Source organism: Toxorhynchites rutilus, chromosome 1 (assembly GCF_029784135.1).
Source record: "Toxorhynchites rutilus septentrionalis strain SRP chromosome 1, ASM2978413v1, whole genome shotgun sequence".
Lineage (NCBI taxonomy): Eukaryota > Metazoa > Arthropoda > Insecta > Diptera > Culicidae > Toxorhynchites > Toxorhynchites rutilus.
Window position 1 is genome coordinate 104,275,023 of NC_073744.1, and position 17,672 is coordinate 104,292,694.

The following is a 17,672-nucleotide window of genomic DNA, read 5'->3' on the forward strand; positions in this document are numbered from 1 at the left end:
TAATTACTCTCAATCTGACTCCCTTTTCTTTAAAATGAGTCCCTTTTTTACTCCAGAGCCTTGATTTATTTAAAAAAATTGTTTCGAGCCGTATGCTGGATCTACATTTTAACTATCAACTGCATTTTTTCAAAAATATAAATGTCGTAATAAAGCCATATGAGATGAGAATGTGAATTATCGTATTATGTTTATAAGGCGTTATTACAAATCCAGTTCTACTTCCAACACTTTTTGAGCATTTCAATTTTCTCTTCAATCAAGACTGCATCTCTCTGGGCGTCAGCCAGCATCAGGGCCCGAATCTTCGAAGGTGAAAAATGAAGACCGACTCTACTCTCAGTAGCTTAGCTTCGACTAGAACTGCTTCGGCAGTCGCCGTTAACAAAAAGCGACTTGACTAGAAAATGAATTGAATAGCGTTGACTAGCGAGGATGGACTAGCGAACTGACGCGATTAATGAATACAAATCTGCCTTTTCATTCACCTGACTTCAATCCACACTTCCATTCCCCATGACACTAATTTTATACCCGCGTACGCAATCTTATTTTACTGAATTGTTATAAATGATCAACGAAAACTACTCATAGTATGCAGTCAGAGCGGACCATGTGCTATTAAACATGGCGAATGTAAAAAGGTCACGTTGGAAACGAGGAAATGGAAGATTTTCTCAGCGATTGTTAGAACTTTATCAGGGGACTCTTTGTTCTATCCATCATCGGATTCTAGTAAGTGTTCTCTGCATTTCCGTGCCTTTCGAGCGTATTTACGGTTATTCATTGCTGTCGGTAAGCTGATTAGATATTACTCTATATAATGCACAAACAGAGTGAACCATGTGTCAATCAGTTGTAGTTTTGAGTTTAAACAATTTCCAAGCACCAAATTCAAACCAACAAAACTTTTTCTTGAAGCTAATAGGTACCTTGTTGAAATGTGCGTAGCGTAGAATGTACATTTTGATTATATTAAAAACTTTTTATTTATTTATTTATTCATCGTCCTGGAGTATTGTACAGAATGGTTATACTTATTGTATGTTCTTAATACTAGCTTTAAAACAATCTTTAGTCATGTTGAAATCGAAAATTTGGCAGACATTGTTGAAGGCTCGGAGGCAGAAACTGAATGGGTTATTGTAGCCATAGCCAGTGTTGCCACACGTACAGATTTCTCCGGAAAGGTCCAGATTTTTTCGTTATTTTTGGTACAGGGTACAAATTTTCGTCAAACAGTACAGATTGGTACAGATTTTTCCCACTAAAATTTCTTACATTTGAACAAAGCAACATTGAGGTACATGACGACTTCTACGCCGCAGTATCGCTTGTTGCTGATCAGTTTCTTAAGGACGGAGGCAGGTTCATAAGGACGGAATTCCTTACAAGGATCGTCTGAAAGGATTCGCGTCGGAAGGCGCGATTGATGTTTTGCCACAGATCAATAGATTGAATCGTTTGTTCCAGGCTGAAAAGCTCGAATTGACGATGCTAAATGAAGAGCTGAATGTTATTTTTATATGAGCATTCACACTAATATCTGCGAGGATCTACAGCTTCATCATATGCCCCGTGGGGTATGATAACGGCTACTTGTCTAATTATTTTGTAGCTTTTGGTACATTATCTGTATTATTATTATGTTTAATCACAAAGGAACCGTTTAACTTAAATTGTTTTATTTTTATTTTTTTATTTTCTAGTTTTTAGTACATTATTTGTATTACAGTCAACTCTCCCTAACTCGATGTTCTGTATCTCGATATTTTCCCTAACTCGATGGATTTCATGGCACCTTCGATTTTACAAGCATTTTTCTCTCCATAACTCGATACCTCCCCAACTCGATGCCTCCCTTACTGGATGTGTTTTGATTTATTTTTCCATGGATTTTCATCTCCCTAACTCGATTGATTTTCGCGCACATGTTTTTGTGCGTTATTACCTCTGATTGCTCTTGAAAGTGAAGACGGAGTGTTCGTGTCATCAAACAATTTATTTTCAAGTACACCCAGGTTTTTTTTTACGCGGGGGATACGTACATCGTTAAAAAAACCGCGTTAATTGGAAAATCCGCGTAAAAAACCGCGTTGATTGGAAAATCCGCGTAAGATAAAATAAGTGAAAAAAAACTTTTTAAGTTAAACGGTTTAATTGTGATCAAACATAATAATGTACTAAAAGCTGGAAAATAATTAGGCAAGTAGTAGTTAGCTGTTATTACACCTCTCCTTAATTAGTCTAGGGCATTAGTTTTTAGTTTTTCTGTTTCATTAGAATGTTTCTCTTCAATAAAACCATTGTACTGTATTCTATCAGTCAAATAATTTCATTTGATACCGATATTGAGTGGATTGCACAAAATACATAGTGTGTTCTCCAAGTCAAGTTCATTCGTTTGATACACATATATCAATCAACCTTTTTTTTTGAGATGATATGGAATCAGTTATTTTGTAGCGGTGGCCAAATTGGATTTTTCAAGATAAGCAGTTTTAAAATGACAGCAGAGATAAAGGTGTTTTATAAATTCGGTCAGTTCCTATTGATAAAATTTCTATTAATTTGGGACAACCCTACAGACATACAAATAGTTCAAGCTAAATCGAACCGTTTAATAAAGTAATTTGCTATTTTGTGATTGCGGCCATCTTTGATTTGGATTTTTCATGATCTACTGTGATCTACTATTCAAGCCCTTTCATTTGATAACCATATAAATGGAGTTTTGAGAAAATATGTAGCCCGCCATTTGGTAGTGACAGCCACCTTGGGTTTGCATTTTTCTTGAATAACTGTGTTCTACTAGTCAAGCAACTTTCATTTGATACCCATAATAATAGGGTTTTGAGAAAATATGTAGTCCGCCATTTTGTAGTGGCAGCCATCTTGGGTTTTCATTTTTCATTAATAACTGTGTTCTACTAGCCAAGCCGTTTCATTTGATACCCATATAAACGAGGTTTAGATAGAATATGTAGTCCGCCATTTTGTAGTGGCAGCCATATTGGATTTGTATTTTTCATAAATAACTGTGGTCTACTAGTGAAGCCCTTTAATTTGATACCCATATTGATAGAGTTTTGAAAAAATTATATATATATACAGGTCGGACTCGATTATATATAGTCGACCATTTCTTTTCAACAATTGTTTTCAAATCCTATACATAATCCAATCTCAAGAAAACAACTTTTTCATTAATTTGAAAATAGCGTTTTTGTGATTCGATTATGTATTGGATTCGAATATATATATATATATATATATATATATATATATATATATATATATATATATATATATATATATATATATATATATATATATATATATATATATATATATATATATATATATATATATATATATATATATATATATATATATATATATATATATATATATATTTATATATATATATATATATATATATATATTTATATATATATATATATATATATATATATATATATATATATATATATATATATATATATATATATATATTGTAGCGGCCGCCATCTTCGATTTTCAAGAACATGAAATACGCAGTTCTATATTGTCCACAGAGATAAAGGTGGTAGAGCGTTACAGACAAGCATGTTACAAACCTACAACCAAACAAACATACAAACAGATTACGGGGCAAGCTAAACAAACCCGTTTTAAAAAACCGCGTTTAAAAACTAATGATATATATCAAATGGGACTATCCTTACGTAGAACGTAAGTAAAAAGTTGAGAGTGTTGCTCGCTTACGAAAATCCGTAGTTTTTTCCTACAGTTTCGTTGGTTACTGGTAGCTATACTTCGGTTTTCCTCACGAATGAAGTCATCTACTGTTGCTAGAAGATTCCCTTGTGAATTGTACACTCTGCTGCCGATGCATGAGCAGTACCACTGTTGGACCATTCAGAGCTAAGTAGACAGGGAGATCCATTCACGAATCGCTGCCCGTAAAAATCGTAATATGCTCTGAGGGAACATAAGACAAAAATGTGAGCTGAGGGGGAGATGTGATATTGTACTGGTCTTTTTTTACGTGGGTACCGCGTAAAAACCGCGTTAATTGGGAAATCCGCGTAAAAAACGCGTTAATTGGAAAATCCGCGTAAAAAAACCTCGTAAAAAAAATCCGCGCAAAAAAAACCGCGTAAAAAAACCTGGGTGCCTCTCTCAGGTTCTATTCTTCGGGATATGGCTTGCGAATTTGTCCAGAAACTGGGAATTCCCAACTTTAAAGCACAACCAACATGGACGGGAGCGATAAACTACCGTTGCTGATCAATGGAAAGAGTAAAAACCCACGATGTTTCAATAAGAAGAAGTCATTACCAGTGATATACGAGAGCAACACCAAGGTCTGGATGGCCTTAATGCTTTTTGAGGAATGGATCATGCAATTTGACAAAAAAAATTCCAATGAGAATAGAAAGGTATTATTTCTGGAATTATGTAATATGGTAATGTATCATATTTATATCTATTTCTTCTCAAAGGTCATGTTAGTTGATAACTATACAGCGCACCCAAAATCTCTCCGACCAAAGCTCAAATCGATAAGTTTACAATTTTTCCACAAATCTTTACTTCCGTAGCTCAGCAGCTGGACTTCGACAAAATCAAGAACCTGAATCAGTACTTTTGCCATCGTCGATTAATTATTACGTTCGTTCGTTAATTACGTTCGATTAGTTAAACGAAGATTGCAACAAATGGAGCATATTTGTCCTTTTCAACCTTCATGTTATTCAGCATTCTTACTGTATTTTAATGCACTCAAGGAGCCTTCAGTTATACCGGTTGTTACCCGTTAGTCAATAATTATAAAATGAAATGTTTTGAAAGCTACTTAATTACTATTTACAAATGGTTAAAACATAAACTAATAAAAAAAATGAATTTGTCGACGAATTAAAATGGTAAAGTGTTATACGAAAATAAAAAAGACCATCACTATCGGTCAACGATCGTGCTCAGGAAAAAGGACATTCACAAAACGAACACACTATACAGCTTCACGATGACCGATAGCGAGATGGTCAGATAAGTGGCTTAGCAGACATTGTATAGTCAAGCAGTAAAATAAAAAAGGATTGTGAATTTTGGAACTGTTTAATTAAAACGTGGATATAATTTTTTGGAACGCTGAAAAAAAGTATCTGGTGGTGCATGCAAGTACAATTTTGGATCGTAGAAATTGCCATTCGAACCACACTCAACAAACACCGGTATTGGATGCCATTGAAATACTTTCACCCTCTAAATTCAATAAGTTTAAATCTGAGACTATTTAAAATTCCTTCGGAAGCCGAATTTTCCTTCAATGATGATGGTGATATTCCGCTGGCATAATTAATGCGTCGTGAGCTTGCTGATGTCGACAGTACAATACCAATCGATTGCTCAAAGTATTTTAATAATTAGTGCAAAAAGGACCAAAACGTGATTTGCTGTGATCTGATGCCAGATACCGATATACTGGAAAGTGTTGAAAAAGCTGAGAAAAACGCTGAAGATAGTAGTTCTATTGAGATGGAGGATATTCAGGAAGGTTCAGATGATTGTGTCGAAATTACATCTTCAAACGTTAAATCAAACCTGAAGAATATGTCCGGAATATTGACATCAACTGAAAATGTTCCTGTGAAACTATTCGAACATTTCTTTGCGATTGAACAGTTCCTGGGTGATCGTTACAATTTAGTACTTAATCAATATTTTCTTTGCTAACCTAGTCCCTCATGCAGGTCGGACTCGATTATATACAAACTCGATTATATATGATTCGATTATGTAAAATTTAGGACTCGATTGTATATAGTCTGAAAAGAAAAGTTTTTTTTTATAATTCAAATATGAATAATTTCAAGGAAGAAAATTAACCTTTCAACATTAAAGTGAAATTTAAGTAGCTTTTATAAGTACAGTGGATTGAAAATCTTGATTTTTGAAGATTTTGATTGAATTTTCATCAGGAATAGTTTATATCAATATTGCAGCGAAATAAGAGAGATAGAAGTTGGGCGTCAAAGAACAAATTGTAGAGTGGTTAGAGAGCTTTAATTTAATTGATAGAAACAATCAAGTTTAGTATGAATTTTTGGGATAAAATTAAACATTACAAATTGAAAAAAAACTTTGAAATTTTCCACTTCCAAAATGTTATTTTAATCCACTAATTTAGATGTTCCACTACTATATCCTGTACTAAATCTTCTCATCTTTCAAACGAAAGCAACAGAATCGGATTACGTAGCGTACTTTTCAATGTAGAGTCTGTTTGAGCCAACAGAGTCCGAAACAAAGAAAAAGTTCTATAACTCGGTCATTGTTGAAATTCTAGCATATGCGTAGAAGGATTTTTTTCGTGAAATATAACCGTCTATCATTTCCTGAGAGATTCTGGAAAAAACATTTTTTTCATATGAGAAAGATGTTTTTTCACTTTAAGGGAATGAATCAAAAATTCAAATTCATACCATATTTGGGACACTTGTCCTAATATATGACAATTTATGACATAAAAAAAATATAAAAAAATGTTCTGTATCTCGATCAGGGCTCTGCATAGTCATAGTCAACTGAGGATAGTCAGCTGACTATCTGATTGACTATATCAATATTCAGTTAGTAATGATTTTTGGTTTCTTCACGCAGTTTCTCCGCCAAAACGAATAAACAGCCAGTCGGGCGTTCAGTCGCTATCTCCCTCTATCGAGTCGACTATATCATTTCATTCTTCCCAGTCAAATTGTCCTCATTGCATTCTGAAGTGACTTCCCCCAAAACGGTTTCGTTCCTCTCTTTCTCTCTCTCATGTACGTGTGCATGCATCGATGTTTGAGTTAAACGTGGTTTGACATACGCTACAGGTGAGCTAGATTCTTTTGTATCGTACACGAAAATTACTCACACGTATGACATAGCGTGCAGTGTGTGTGTGCGTGCTATTTTGCACGCTATCCACTAATAGTGACGCGAGGACCTTTATAGCATACTTGATAAATGTCTAAGTTCGTTGGTTTGAGTTCATTATGTGATGTAACCGGATGCGAACCACAATGGCGTCTGTTGAAAACAAACAGCAAAAGCTTCTAGCAGATTCGAGTGATCAGTTCGATCAACCAACAGCTGCAATCGAAACCACAACACCTACGGTTATCAGTGAAACTGATACGTTAGACGAGACTTCCTGTAGATCAGTAGAATCCAACCAAAACAAACGCAATAAATCAACGCAAAGTACATAAGTACATGAATCCCTTGTTCATGCGGAAAAAATACTCAGTTCTGTATTCACTTTTCCAATGGAAGATTATTAACGTCGCTGGGACCGGAATACAAATTGCAATTGATCAGTGAATCAAATCCGTCATTAATTGAATTGACTGAAACCACAAAAAAGAGTAAGATAATTAGCCAGAAATTTAGCATAGTATCAACTGACTATTCTGATCCCATAGGAACATCGTCCGCCAGCAATACGAGTATACTAGAAGAATTGTCAACAAACGGTTCTCTTTCGGCAGAATTTGAAAATAGTTTGGACAAAGCAGAACCATATTTGCAAAGTAACCCAGGTACTTCGAATTCAGGCACTATTCCATCAATTGAACAGATAATTTTTTTACAAAATCACTGTCGCTTTCACGCATCCAGCGCACGACAGAAATGTTTTTACAGGGAAATTATTAGAAAAGTTGCTGATACATTCTGAAGAAGGGAAGGTAATTTTACACTACACCTCGAAAACGGTACTTCCCGAGGCCAAACAGTTAGAACTATCAAGCATTATTGCAAAGCATCACATGAATACCAGAAAAAAAGCTCTTAACTGAACTGCCGTAATTTCGCGCCAGATAGAAACTTTTGTAAAATTGCATGTATAATCAGCATACGCGTACATTACGAAAATCTGATCTGTACAGAATGTGTATTGTTGATGGAAAAACATTAATTAATTATTAATTTTTGAAAAAATGCAATTTTATTTAAGCTATGCCACCAACGCCAGTTTGTTGTGGAAACAGCAAATTTAAATCGCTGTTTCCACAACCGATCGGCGTTCATCCATCAAAGTATGTCACCCCCTCTAAGGGGTGAGATTGAGTCAACTTTCATTTAATCATAGATCAGTGAAAAATTTGTTGTTCTGTGTTCTTCATTAGAGAACATTTGTACGTAAGCAGAATTGTGTTTTACTCTAATTTACGATAGTTATTCAACACAAAGTTCGAAAACTACAATTTTTGACCCAAATTAGTTTTTTTGCTAATAAATTAGTTTTTTCTCTCCAACGAATATTATCGATATTACAGATTTTTGGAAGCATGTTCTATGTCCGGGAATAGCAATTAATGTTGAGAATCGCATCATACGTTGAGGAACGTTTATTGGAATATGCAGAAGATCTGCACAATCGATGTTTTCACTAAGGAATACAAAATACAATCAGTCTTTTAACAAAATCGAATACAATCAGTCTTTGCATCTTCAGCCGCCTTGCCGTGAGCGATTCCAAGTCGATTAGACGACAACGTTTCGAATAAGGGAAAGATAGGCGTGGTCAATCCACGGGAGACGCCGCAATGCAAAGCGAATGAAACATTTCTGTACACGCTCATTACGTACAATTCCGGAAACGTTGTTGGGGTCCAGACCGATGCAGCGTACTCTAAGTTGCTCCTCATTAAGCCACAGTACAAAGCTTTTAGGGCATACACGTCGGTGAACTGTGAAGCATTCCAATGTATAAATTCCAGGATAGAGAATGCTTTAAAGGTGATAGCAAAGATGTGATTGTTGAAACGTAGCTTAGAGTACATGATAACACCCAAGTCACGGATAGAATGTACACGATCAAAGAAAAAAGTGTCGATGTTGTGTTGGTAGTTTATCAGCTCGTAGCAACGACTAACCACTGCGTTAGAGAATAGATATCGGCCTGCAAACTGTAGCAGTCCGCAGCTGATTTGATGACTCGGAAAATTTTAAGGTCGTCGGCAAACAATAGTTTCCGGAAGATATTCGTAGGCACAAGACATTAATAAAGATAACAAATATCAATGGCCCTGGCCCCTCGACTTGGTTCACTCTGACTGAACGGATCAGTGAAAAATGCTGGTCTTCAGTGTGAATGATCGCAAAATGTACTATTTCAGAGTACGATTTAGACTGTAGCATTGACAATGAATTCGCATTTGACGATTCTATTGAGGAACACTGCCCTAAAATGATTGAAAATGGTAAGTATATGCTTTATCATATAAACCGTGCAATCATGCTCTTGTCTGTAGCAGATGACAAAGACTATTATGCTGAACGCAAACAGATGTTTATGTAGTTCCAACCGAATGGCGGACTTTGCCTCACAGCTGTTAATTGATTGAGAAATATTTCAAAATTGTGCAGTCATATTGAACCAAATCTTGAAAAGTGCTTCATTGGTTCAGTCAGAGTGGACCATATACGTATAGGAAGCCAAATAGCTCTCTGTTTTGGTTAGAGACGAATGAACTCTCTGAGTTTAAAGTCTCTCTAATTCATTACCTGTACCCTCTCTGTTTTGGGCATGAAACTTGATGTTTTTCGCAATTATCATGTCATAGTATTGTCAGAGAGTAACTAACATTTCTGGGAATACTGAACAAAAAACTGGAAGGTTCGAAAATTGCAGAACACTGAACTTCAAGTTCGTTTTTCCCGAAAAAGAGCGCCGGGAAAAACGTTGAGCGAAAAAAATCCCTACTTCATGAAGCGATTCCCGACATTTTCCCGCATTTCCCGCTTTTCCCGAATGGGTGGCCACCCTGGAGGTGGTTTGATTAGGTAGAGCAGGACTTGACAAGACTTGGTGTAGCTCGAGGTTGGAGAGCTACAGCCGTGGATCGGGTTTAATTCTGAAACAATGTTCTAAATAATATCTTATCTTCGCAAGAGGAAGATTTACAGATGTTACAAAATCGAAATAACGAAAAAAATTAATATTGAGTTACCCAATTTCGGCGTATCACAATCAATACCAACGGAGTGGAATGAGATACTCAGCCATGTTATCAACGAAGCCATACAATTTTCAAAGATTTGACTGCACCAGGATCAGATTTAATCAACATTTTTGGCATAAAACAGTTTACTTCAATCATTGGCGAATGTCAGAATGCTTTAATAAGATATTAAAGAATTCCCAGATAATATCGGAGTTCGTGACCAAAGGAATAAATTATCTGATACCGATGAAGCAAGACACAATCATCTGCTTAACGAGCCTATGTAAACTAATTACGTCGATGAAAATTCAGAACAATCCATAATCCCTCTTTGACATTTAAGAAGCCCGGGACATGTGAAAGTTTTCAGCTCAAGGCTGAGAGGTGTCTGAACTCCAAAATAATAATAAGTAGTAGTTTACAAAGGAAATTTATTTTCTTTGTTATCAAACCTGTCTTTGAATATTTCGGACGCTCTCTGTATTCGAAGTTTTTTTTTCTATTTTCCCAGTGTCAAATTAATTATTAAATTGAAACGGTAAAAAAGGTTATTAAGAAAATAGAACAATAATAGAAAATTTTTAAGTTATTTTTTGGTTATCTCTCGTTTAGACGAAAAGTGTGTTAATCGTTTAACGCCAATTCAATAATGAGAATGTGTGTGACTTACGACTATCCGTTGAAATTTTCATGTGATGAAATCCTGACGGTTTGCGAGACTTATAAGACATCATCCAGGGTCGTATTTGCTCGTGGGGAAGGGGCTGTAGCTTCTCGTATGGCACAGTACGGCATTCAGCGGTGTCTTCAATGTAAACGAGGCATGGTCCATTATCAGGTTTCATATCTTGTATGTAGCAATACGACAAATCGTTCTCGCTAAGATTCACCAAACATTTGACACCAACCTAGATAATTGAATGATAAATAGAAGCACAGGCTGTGTGTATGACCCAAATTACCCGAATATACAGTGGTGAACACAACATTAACGGCGAACAAAAAAAATACATTTTCTATAAATATCCTGAATACACCAAAGTTATGCCAGATAGAATACCAAGCCTTGTGATACAAAACTCAATGTAGAATGTACAACTTCACAGAAGTCTGCAAACGTTTTTGACGTACCTGCAAATTATTTCCTCCAAAATACCAATTGCGATATTTTAATTCTCTTCGAGTGTCGCTCCACGAATCGAACTCGATGTTACGATAGATACTGGGATCCAGTGCCTTTGCTACTTTGTATGGGAATGGGGTGATACCTTCCCTCAATAATTGGCGCACGCATGACATCTTTCTATCACATAACATTGGATTGACTATATTCAGCTCCTTTGATAGTTGTACTTTTCCATTATTCGTACGGGTGTACCGAATCTCTTTCATCTCTTTATCGTTTTTCTTGCTCCGATAGATATCCACGATAGACGCAAAATTTTCTTTGTTGTGGAAATGACAAAGTCTATAATTGTCCAGAACACATTCCGTTTCATCTGCGATAATCAACGCAAACTATGTACAAATGACACAATTTTTATTATAAAGAATATCATACATACCAGATGTACTCAGTACAAACTGTCTTCCCTCCGTTGTAATTATTCGATCTTCGCTAATTTCACCTGATCTATCTTTCCGCTCTACGACAATCATTCTTCTACCTTCAGGGTCGTGTAACATCCGCTCAACAGAGTACATTACGTCCGGTAATTTGAACACCTTGACGTAGAGAATTTCGTACACGAGGGCTAGTGGTAGAAATACAATTATTAAAAATGGTGACGCAAAATTAAAAACATTTATACCTTGACAATAAGCTGCTTGTTTGATATAGGCTGTCGAAAAAATGGAATCGAAGTGCTTATCGGGAGAGAAAAAAACCATCAAAGCATTGTCGTACGATTCACAGTTGACGAACCATGTTCCACAGTTGTATGGTTCGAAAAGTAGCACATTACAACTGAAAAATAAGATTTAACAGAGTTTGATAGCGTGACAATAAGTCTCTAGAAAACACTCAAAAAAGAAAAACCGAAAAATATGAGCACTAGCAATCATTAGCGTCATCAAACGTACAGAAAGTGGTGTTCGAGGTTCAATAAGGTTCTTCGGACATGCAACGATCTGTCCCATTTCATGTCATGGAGGTTCTATCCGCACGAACGATGAGTCACGATGAGCAATTCAAGACAGATGGTGATGTAGCTACAAAAGTAGGCAGCAACAACGCCACATTTTTTTCCGCTCTCTTGACATTTCTCTTCAGTAGGGTTTGCCATTTCATAATGGAATAATATACGATCCAAAGAGTCGAGATTATTAAAATTTACTATCGAAATTTGGAGTCAATGGCCTCAACTTTAAGATCGCTACGTCCAATTTATGGTCGTCCAAATCGTCCTGTCAAATCAAGAATTGAGCGTCTAGTGGAAAAGTTTGAATCCACAGACACAGTACAAAATGTTCCCGTGCCAGTGAGACAAAGATGTGCCCGTCGTATCGAGAATATTGCTGCCGCTAGCGCATTAATTGAGAGGAAGACCCAAATCAATCTATCACACGTCGTTCTCAAGCGTTAGGCAACTTTGTAACGTCGTTGTGGCGAATTTTGCGAAACAATCTTGGCCTACATCTTTACAAGATCAAATTGACGCAAGAACGGAAGCCGCTTGACAACCAGAAGTGTCGTATGTTCGTGAATTGGGCTGAGCAACAAGTTGAGAATGATTCGGATTTTCGTCTAAAAATCATCTTCAGCGATGAGGCTCATTTCTGGCTGAATGGCTTCGTCAATAAGCAAAATATGCGTTATTAGTCAGGCAACAATTCACACGTACTCCATGAGTCACCATTGCATCCCGAAAAAAATACGGTTTGGTGCGGTTTATGGTCCGGCGACGTCATTGGGCCGTACTTTTTTCATGATGATCAAAGCGTTAATGTGAATGGGAATCGCTACCGCTCAATGATAATCGAATATTTTTGGCCCAAATTGGATAATATGGACTTGGACAACATGTGGTTTCAACCGGACGGCGCCACAAGCCACACAACGAATTTAACAATCGATTTATTGAAAACCAAGTTTGGTGAGCATGTTATCTCACGAATTGGCCCAGTCAATTGTCAATTGGTCGTGCGATTTGACGCCGTTAGACTATTTCCTGTGGGGCTAGGCCAAGTCTATGGTCTATGCCAACAAGCCAGCGACGATTGATGAACATCGTACGAATATCGAACGTGAAATTGCACCAGTATCATTCGATTTATGCTTGAAAACCGTCGAAAATTGGGTTCAGCGTCTGGACTTCTGCAAGCATGCCCGTGGTCCATGCAAATGAAATCGAGTTCCATACACAATGTACTTTCACATGAAGGAAGAATTTCATTGATATCCAAAACCGTTTTTGTTTTATTTGAAAAAAAAACAGGAAGTGGGTTATATCTATGGTATAACCGCAAGGGTGACGTAGGACTATCGTTGATTTAGAGATCATTTGTTTGAAGTTGAATCTGAATTCATTCTGAATGAATGAATATTTGGGGAACTTCGAAAACGAGAGCGTTACGTTGTAGGCACAAGGTTTTATGCATCCAATATTGGATACGGAAATATCCTACTGATGGGGAAGAATAATCTTCAGAAGCTATCCTGTTAATTGCGATTGATTGAATGCGATTGAATCACAAAACCAAATATATTTGGTCACAGTGTTACATGGATAGAAAACATTAAAATAAACTCTTTCACATGAATGTATTTTTAAATTCCCAGAGGAACTGGCAGATTATATTCAGTAACGATTAGATATTTCCACATTTTCCTCGATACTGGAAGTCCACCAGTGGTTTATGCTAACTCGATAACCACCTGTTAATAGCACTTGATTGAAACATATTTGGTCATATGGATAGAAAATATTCAAATAAACTCTTTCACATGAATGTATTTTTAAATTCCTAGAGGAACTGGCAGATTATTTTCCGGATCTTTCTCGATGCTGAATGGCATCCAAACGGAAGGAATTCCGTGCGTGTATGTATGTGTGCAGCGGCTGCTTCGATGGTCACCTTCTCTTCTCCTGAAGGATCGGCTTCTCTGTGCTCCTCACGGTTTCAAACAAACTGCTTGCGTTTCAGGGCAGATCTCGATCCTTCGCCGTCCAGCACCCTCAGCAACGATGTTGTCTTGTCGATGTCCTCACGAAAAATGAATGCGTCTCACCACCAGAATATCGCTTAAGTATGCTTATTGTGTGTGATTGAATCGAGAGAAGGCGTGGTTTACGATGGCAATTTGGAAGGCAAACTAGAGGGGAATGAACTCTCTGAGCTCGGAACTTTCGGCGACTGAGCAATAATCGATTGCGGGCGCATACAATATTGGATACGGAAATATCCTAATGATGGGGAAGAATAATCTTCAGAAGCTATTCTGTTAATTGCGCTTGTTTGAAAAATCATAAAACCAAATGTATTTGGTCACAGTGGTACATGGATAGAAAACATTAAAATAAACTCTTTCACATGAATGTAATTTTAAATTCCCAGAGGAACTGGCAGATTATTTTCAGTAACGATTGGATATTTCCACATTTTCCTCGATACTGGAAGCCCATCAGTGGTTTATGCTAACTCGATAACCACCTGTTAATAGCACTTGATTGAAACATATTTGGTCACAGTGTTACATGGATAGAAAACATTCAAATAAACTCTTTTACATGAATGTATTTTTAAATTCCTAGAGGAACTGGCAGATTATTTTCCGGATCTTTCTCGATGCTGAATGGCATCCAAACGGAAAGAATTCCGGGCGTGTATGTGTGTGTGTGTGTGTGTAGCGGCTGCTTCGAGATCTTCCCGGGGAACCGTTTGTGGCATCACTCTCCTCCTGATGGATTCTCTTCTGGCCTAAGGTGCACAAACAGGCTCTTGGTGACACCGTTCATCCGCGCTTATGATAAATGAAGAGCTTCACCACAACAGCGACAACATGCTCCAATCGCTGTTCAATTAGAACTGAGTGGATTTCCGAGCGGCGCTCGCTTATATACCGATTGGTGATTTCAATAGCCTGTTTTGAAAGCAAATTTAAGACTATTGAAACAAGTTTTTGGATCAGAAAGTAACAAGTATAGAACGCGTAGACATTTTATCTTTCGAATGAAGTGTTTATCATACCATTTCGTTCAGTTGTTTAAGAGCTATTAACACTCAAAATCTCGGTCTCCGGCGTAACGCTTTCGTTTTCGAAACTTTGATTTTACACCCCGGTATAGAAATGAAAGACGTAGTCCTACGTCAAAAACTTTTGTAGCGCTCTTATTGAAACACCCGATATTTGATTGCATCTATGATTACAGCTATCCGTTCATCAAGTTGTGCACGCTGGAGGATAAACTTCCAGCCATTTCAGAGACTGATGCGAGGGTACTAGCATAGAAGTGGCCAGTTATGTTGTAATGAATCGAGCGTGATAATTCGTAGATTTCAGCTAATTTCCACATTTTCATTTACATACAATGATGCTACATCCCAAAAATATTGAAACAACATTGTAAACCCGGTCCATAACTGCAATTCTCTAACTGTCAGTGGCACCGATTATTGCCAAGTCCTGCTCCACATGGTCCAAACACCTCGCTCGCTGGGCTTCTCTTCTTGTTCTCACCGGATTCGATGCGAACTCCATCTCTGCAGGGCTACTGACCGGCAACCTTGCAACATGCCCTGCCCTTCGTACTCGTCTATACTTGACGACTTTCTGGATGCTGGGTTCGCCGTAGAGTTCAGTTCGTTGTTCATACTATTTGTTCATGATCCGTTTTCCTGTACACCACCATATTTTGTTCTGAGCACTCGGCGTTCGAAAACACTTAGTGCTTGTCAGTCCTCTTTGAACTTCGTCCATGCTTCGTACCATAGAAAACAACCGGTCGAATCAAGAATTTGTATATGGTACACTTCGTACGGGTTCGGAGTTTGTTAAACCTTAAGGATTTGTGGAGCCCGTAGCATAGTAAGCACGACTTCCGTTAACTATGCGTCGCCGTCGATCACAACACTACTACCAAGAGGGAATCTGTTGAGATAAGCCCCTCTTGCTAGCATGTATTTAGTCTTAGATGCATTGATTCCAAGCCCAATAGCTCTGCTTCACGTTTCAGTTTGTTGACGTCGTCGGCGAAGCAGATAAACTGGCTTTACAACAAATTTGTTGCGATATACGGCGAAAGAGGATCCGAGACAGAATTTTGTAAGCACCATTGAGGATCGTGATTGCACGATAGTTCCTACAATCTAGCTTGTCACATGTTTCATAGATGAGGCAAATTACCCCATACTTGAACTCCTCCGGTAGCTGTTCTGTATCCCAGATCCTGGCTATCAACCGGTGCACACACTCTTCAAGTTATCCCGAACCTTCCTTAAAGAATTCCGCATCGAGGCAATCCTTGCCAGCTGCTTCGCTCTTTAGTCGAGAAATGGCCTCCTCAACTTCACCTATCGTCGTGGTTGGTACGTCGTTTTTGTTCACTTATGTTCACTGGTGTAGTCCTCATCAACGCCATTTTGATCTCTTGTCTGCGCGCTTTTCAAATGTTCGTCGTAGAGCTGGCCCCACATTTCGACCATTCCGCATTTTTCCCGACAGAGATGTGTTTGCTGCCTTGGCTTCAGTCTGTATCGCTTCTCGTTTTGTCGAGTCGCTCGTTGCAGCATGGTTGCCACGATAGGTTCTAACGTCGATGATGTCCAAGTAGTTCCGACCGTCGATCAAAACCTTTCCAATTTGTGTCTCCGTTTGTTGAGATGATCTCTAAGTGTAACGGTATTGGAGACTGTGCTGGAAGGTGCTACGTATGGCCATGTTTTTGGAAGCAGCGAAGTAGATTAGTTTTAGGTCGTTTTCGTTGGTTCGCGGATGAGCGCTGAACCTACCAATTAATTACCGATCTGAATTCCTCTTCTTGACCGACCTGAGCGTTTAAATCACGAATGACGATTTTGATGTCGTGTTTTGGGCAGCGATAATATTCACGTTCTAGCTGCGTGTAGAATTCTTGTTTATCGTCATCGGTGCTGGGGGCTGATGGGGACTGTGGACGTTGATAATGCTGGTGTTGAAGAAGTGGTCTCTCATCCAACGCGTTACTGCATCTCTCCTATCGCGATGGAAGCTGTACCCAGCTTGTATGCTTTCAATATTTCCGGAAGAATTCAAGTACTCGAAAAAATGTGAAACTTGCAGTTCCATGTCCCAAGTTTCCTATCTCTAGTTTGTGTACTTTGCGTGGTTCTAGTCCGATTTTGTTATCTCGAATTTCTTTGTAAATTTTCCTGTACGTTTCATTTTTACAGATGGCACTCAGTTTCATTTTTACACATACCCTCAGCCTCACCAGAGGACCGTGTACAGCTCTGTTCAGAGTTACCGCTGGCACGAGGGCAGTGATCAATGGGGAACAAACGCTGTTTTTAGCCGCACCTCCATCATGAACAGACGCTGTGGCTTTGTAAGTGCTGCTCTTCGGCAATCTTGCAACTTGCCTTGCCTATCGCATTTGTCCAGTTATGGCGACTTTCTGGATCCCTCGCATGTTGAAGCCATGTTCAAGAGTAGGCCATATTTTATATTCTTTGCTTCACAGAGACGACAAT

General features: G+C 37.9%; 1 protein-coding gene across 2 annotated transcripts in view; it reads right to left on the bottom strand.

Moving 5' to 3' along the window:
• LOC129770926 (protein ovarian tumor locus-like) overlaps positions 1–17,672 on the bottom strand; it is a 79,146-nt gene that overhangs the window by 26,171 nt on the left and 35,303 nt on the right. For both annotated transcript variants that reach the window (XM_055774136.1, XM_055774129.1), the window contains exons 4-7: positions 11,813–11,967; positions 11,567–11,755; positions 11,133–11,500; positions 10,672–10,909 (exon numbers count right to left, since the gene is read on the bottom strand). In XM_055774136.1, coding sequence (XP_055630111.1) covers positions 10,672–10,909; positions 11,133–11,500; positions 11,567–11,755; positions 11,813–11,967 — 950 coding nt within the window. The remainder of the gene's footprint in view (positions 1–10,671; positions 10,910–11,132; positions 11,501–11,566; positions 11,756–11,812; positions 11,968–17,672) is intronic.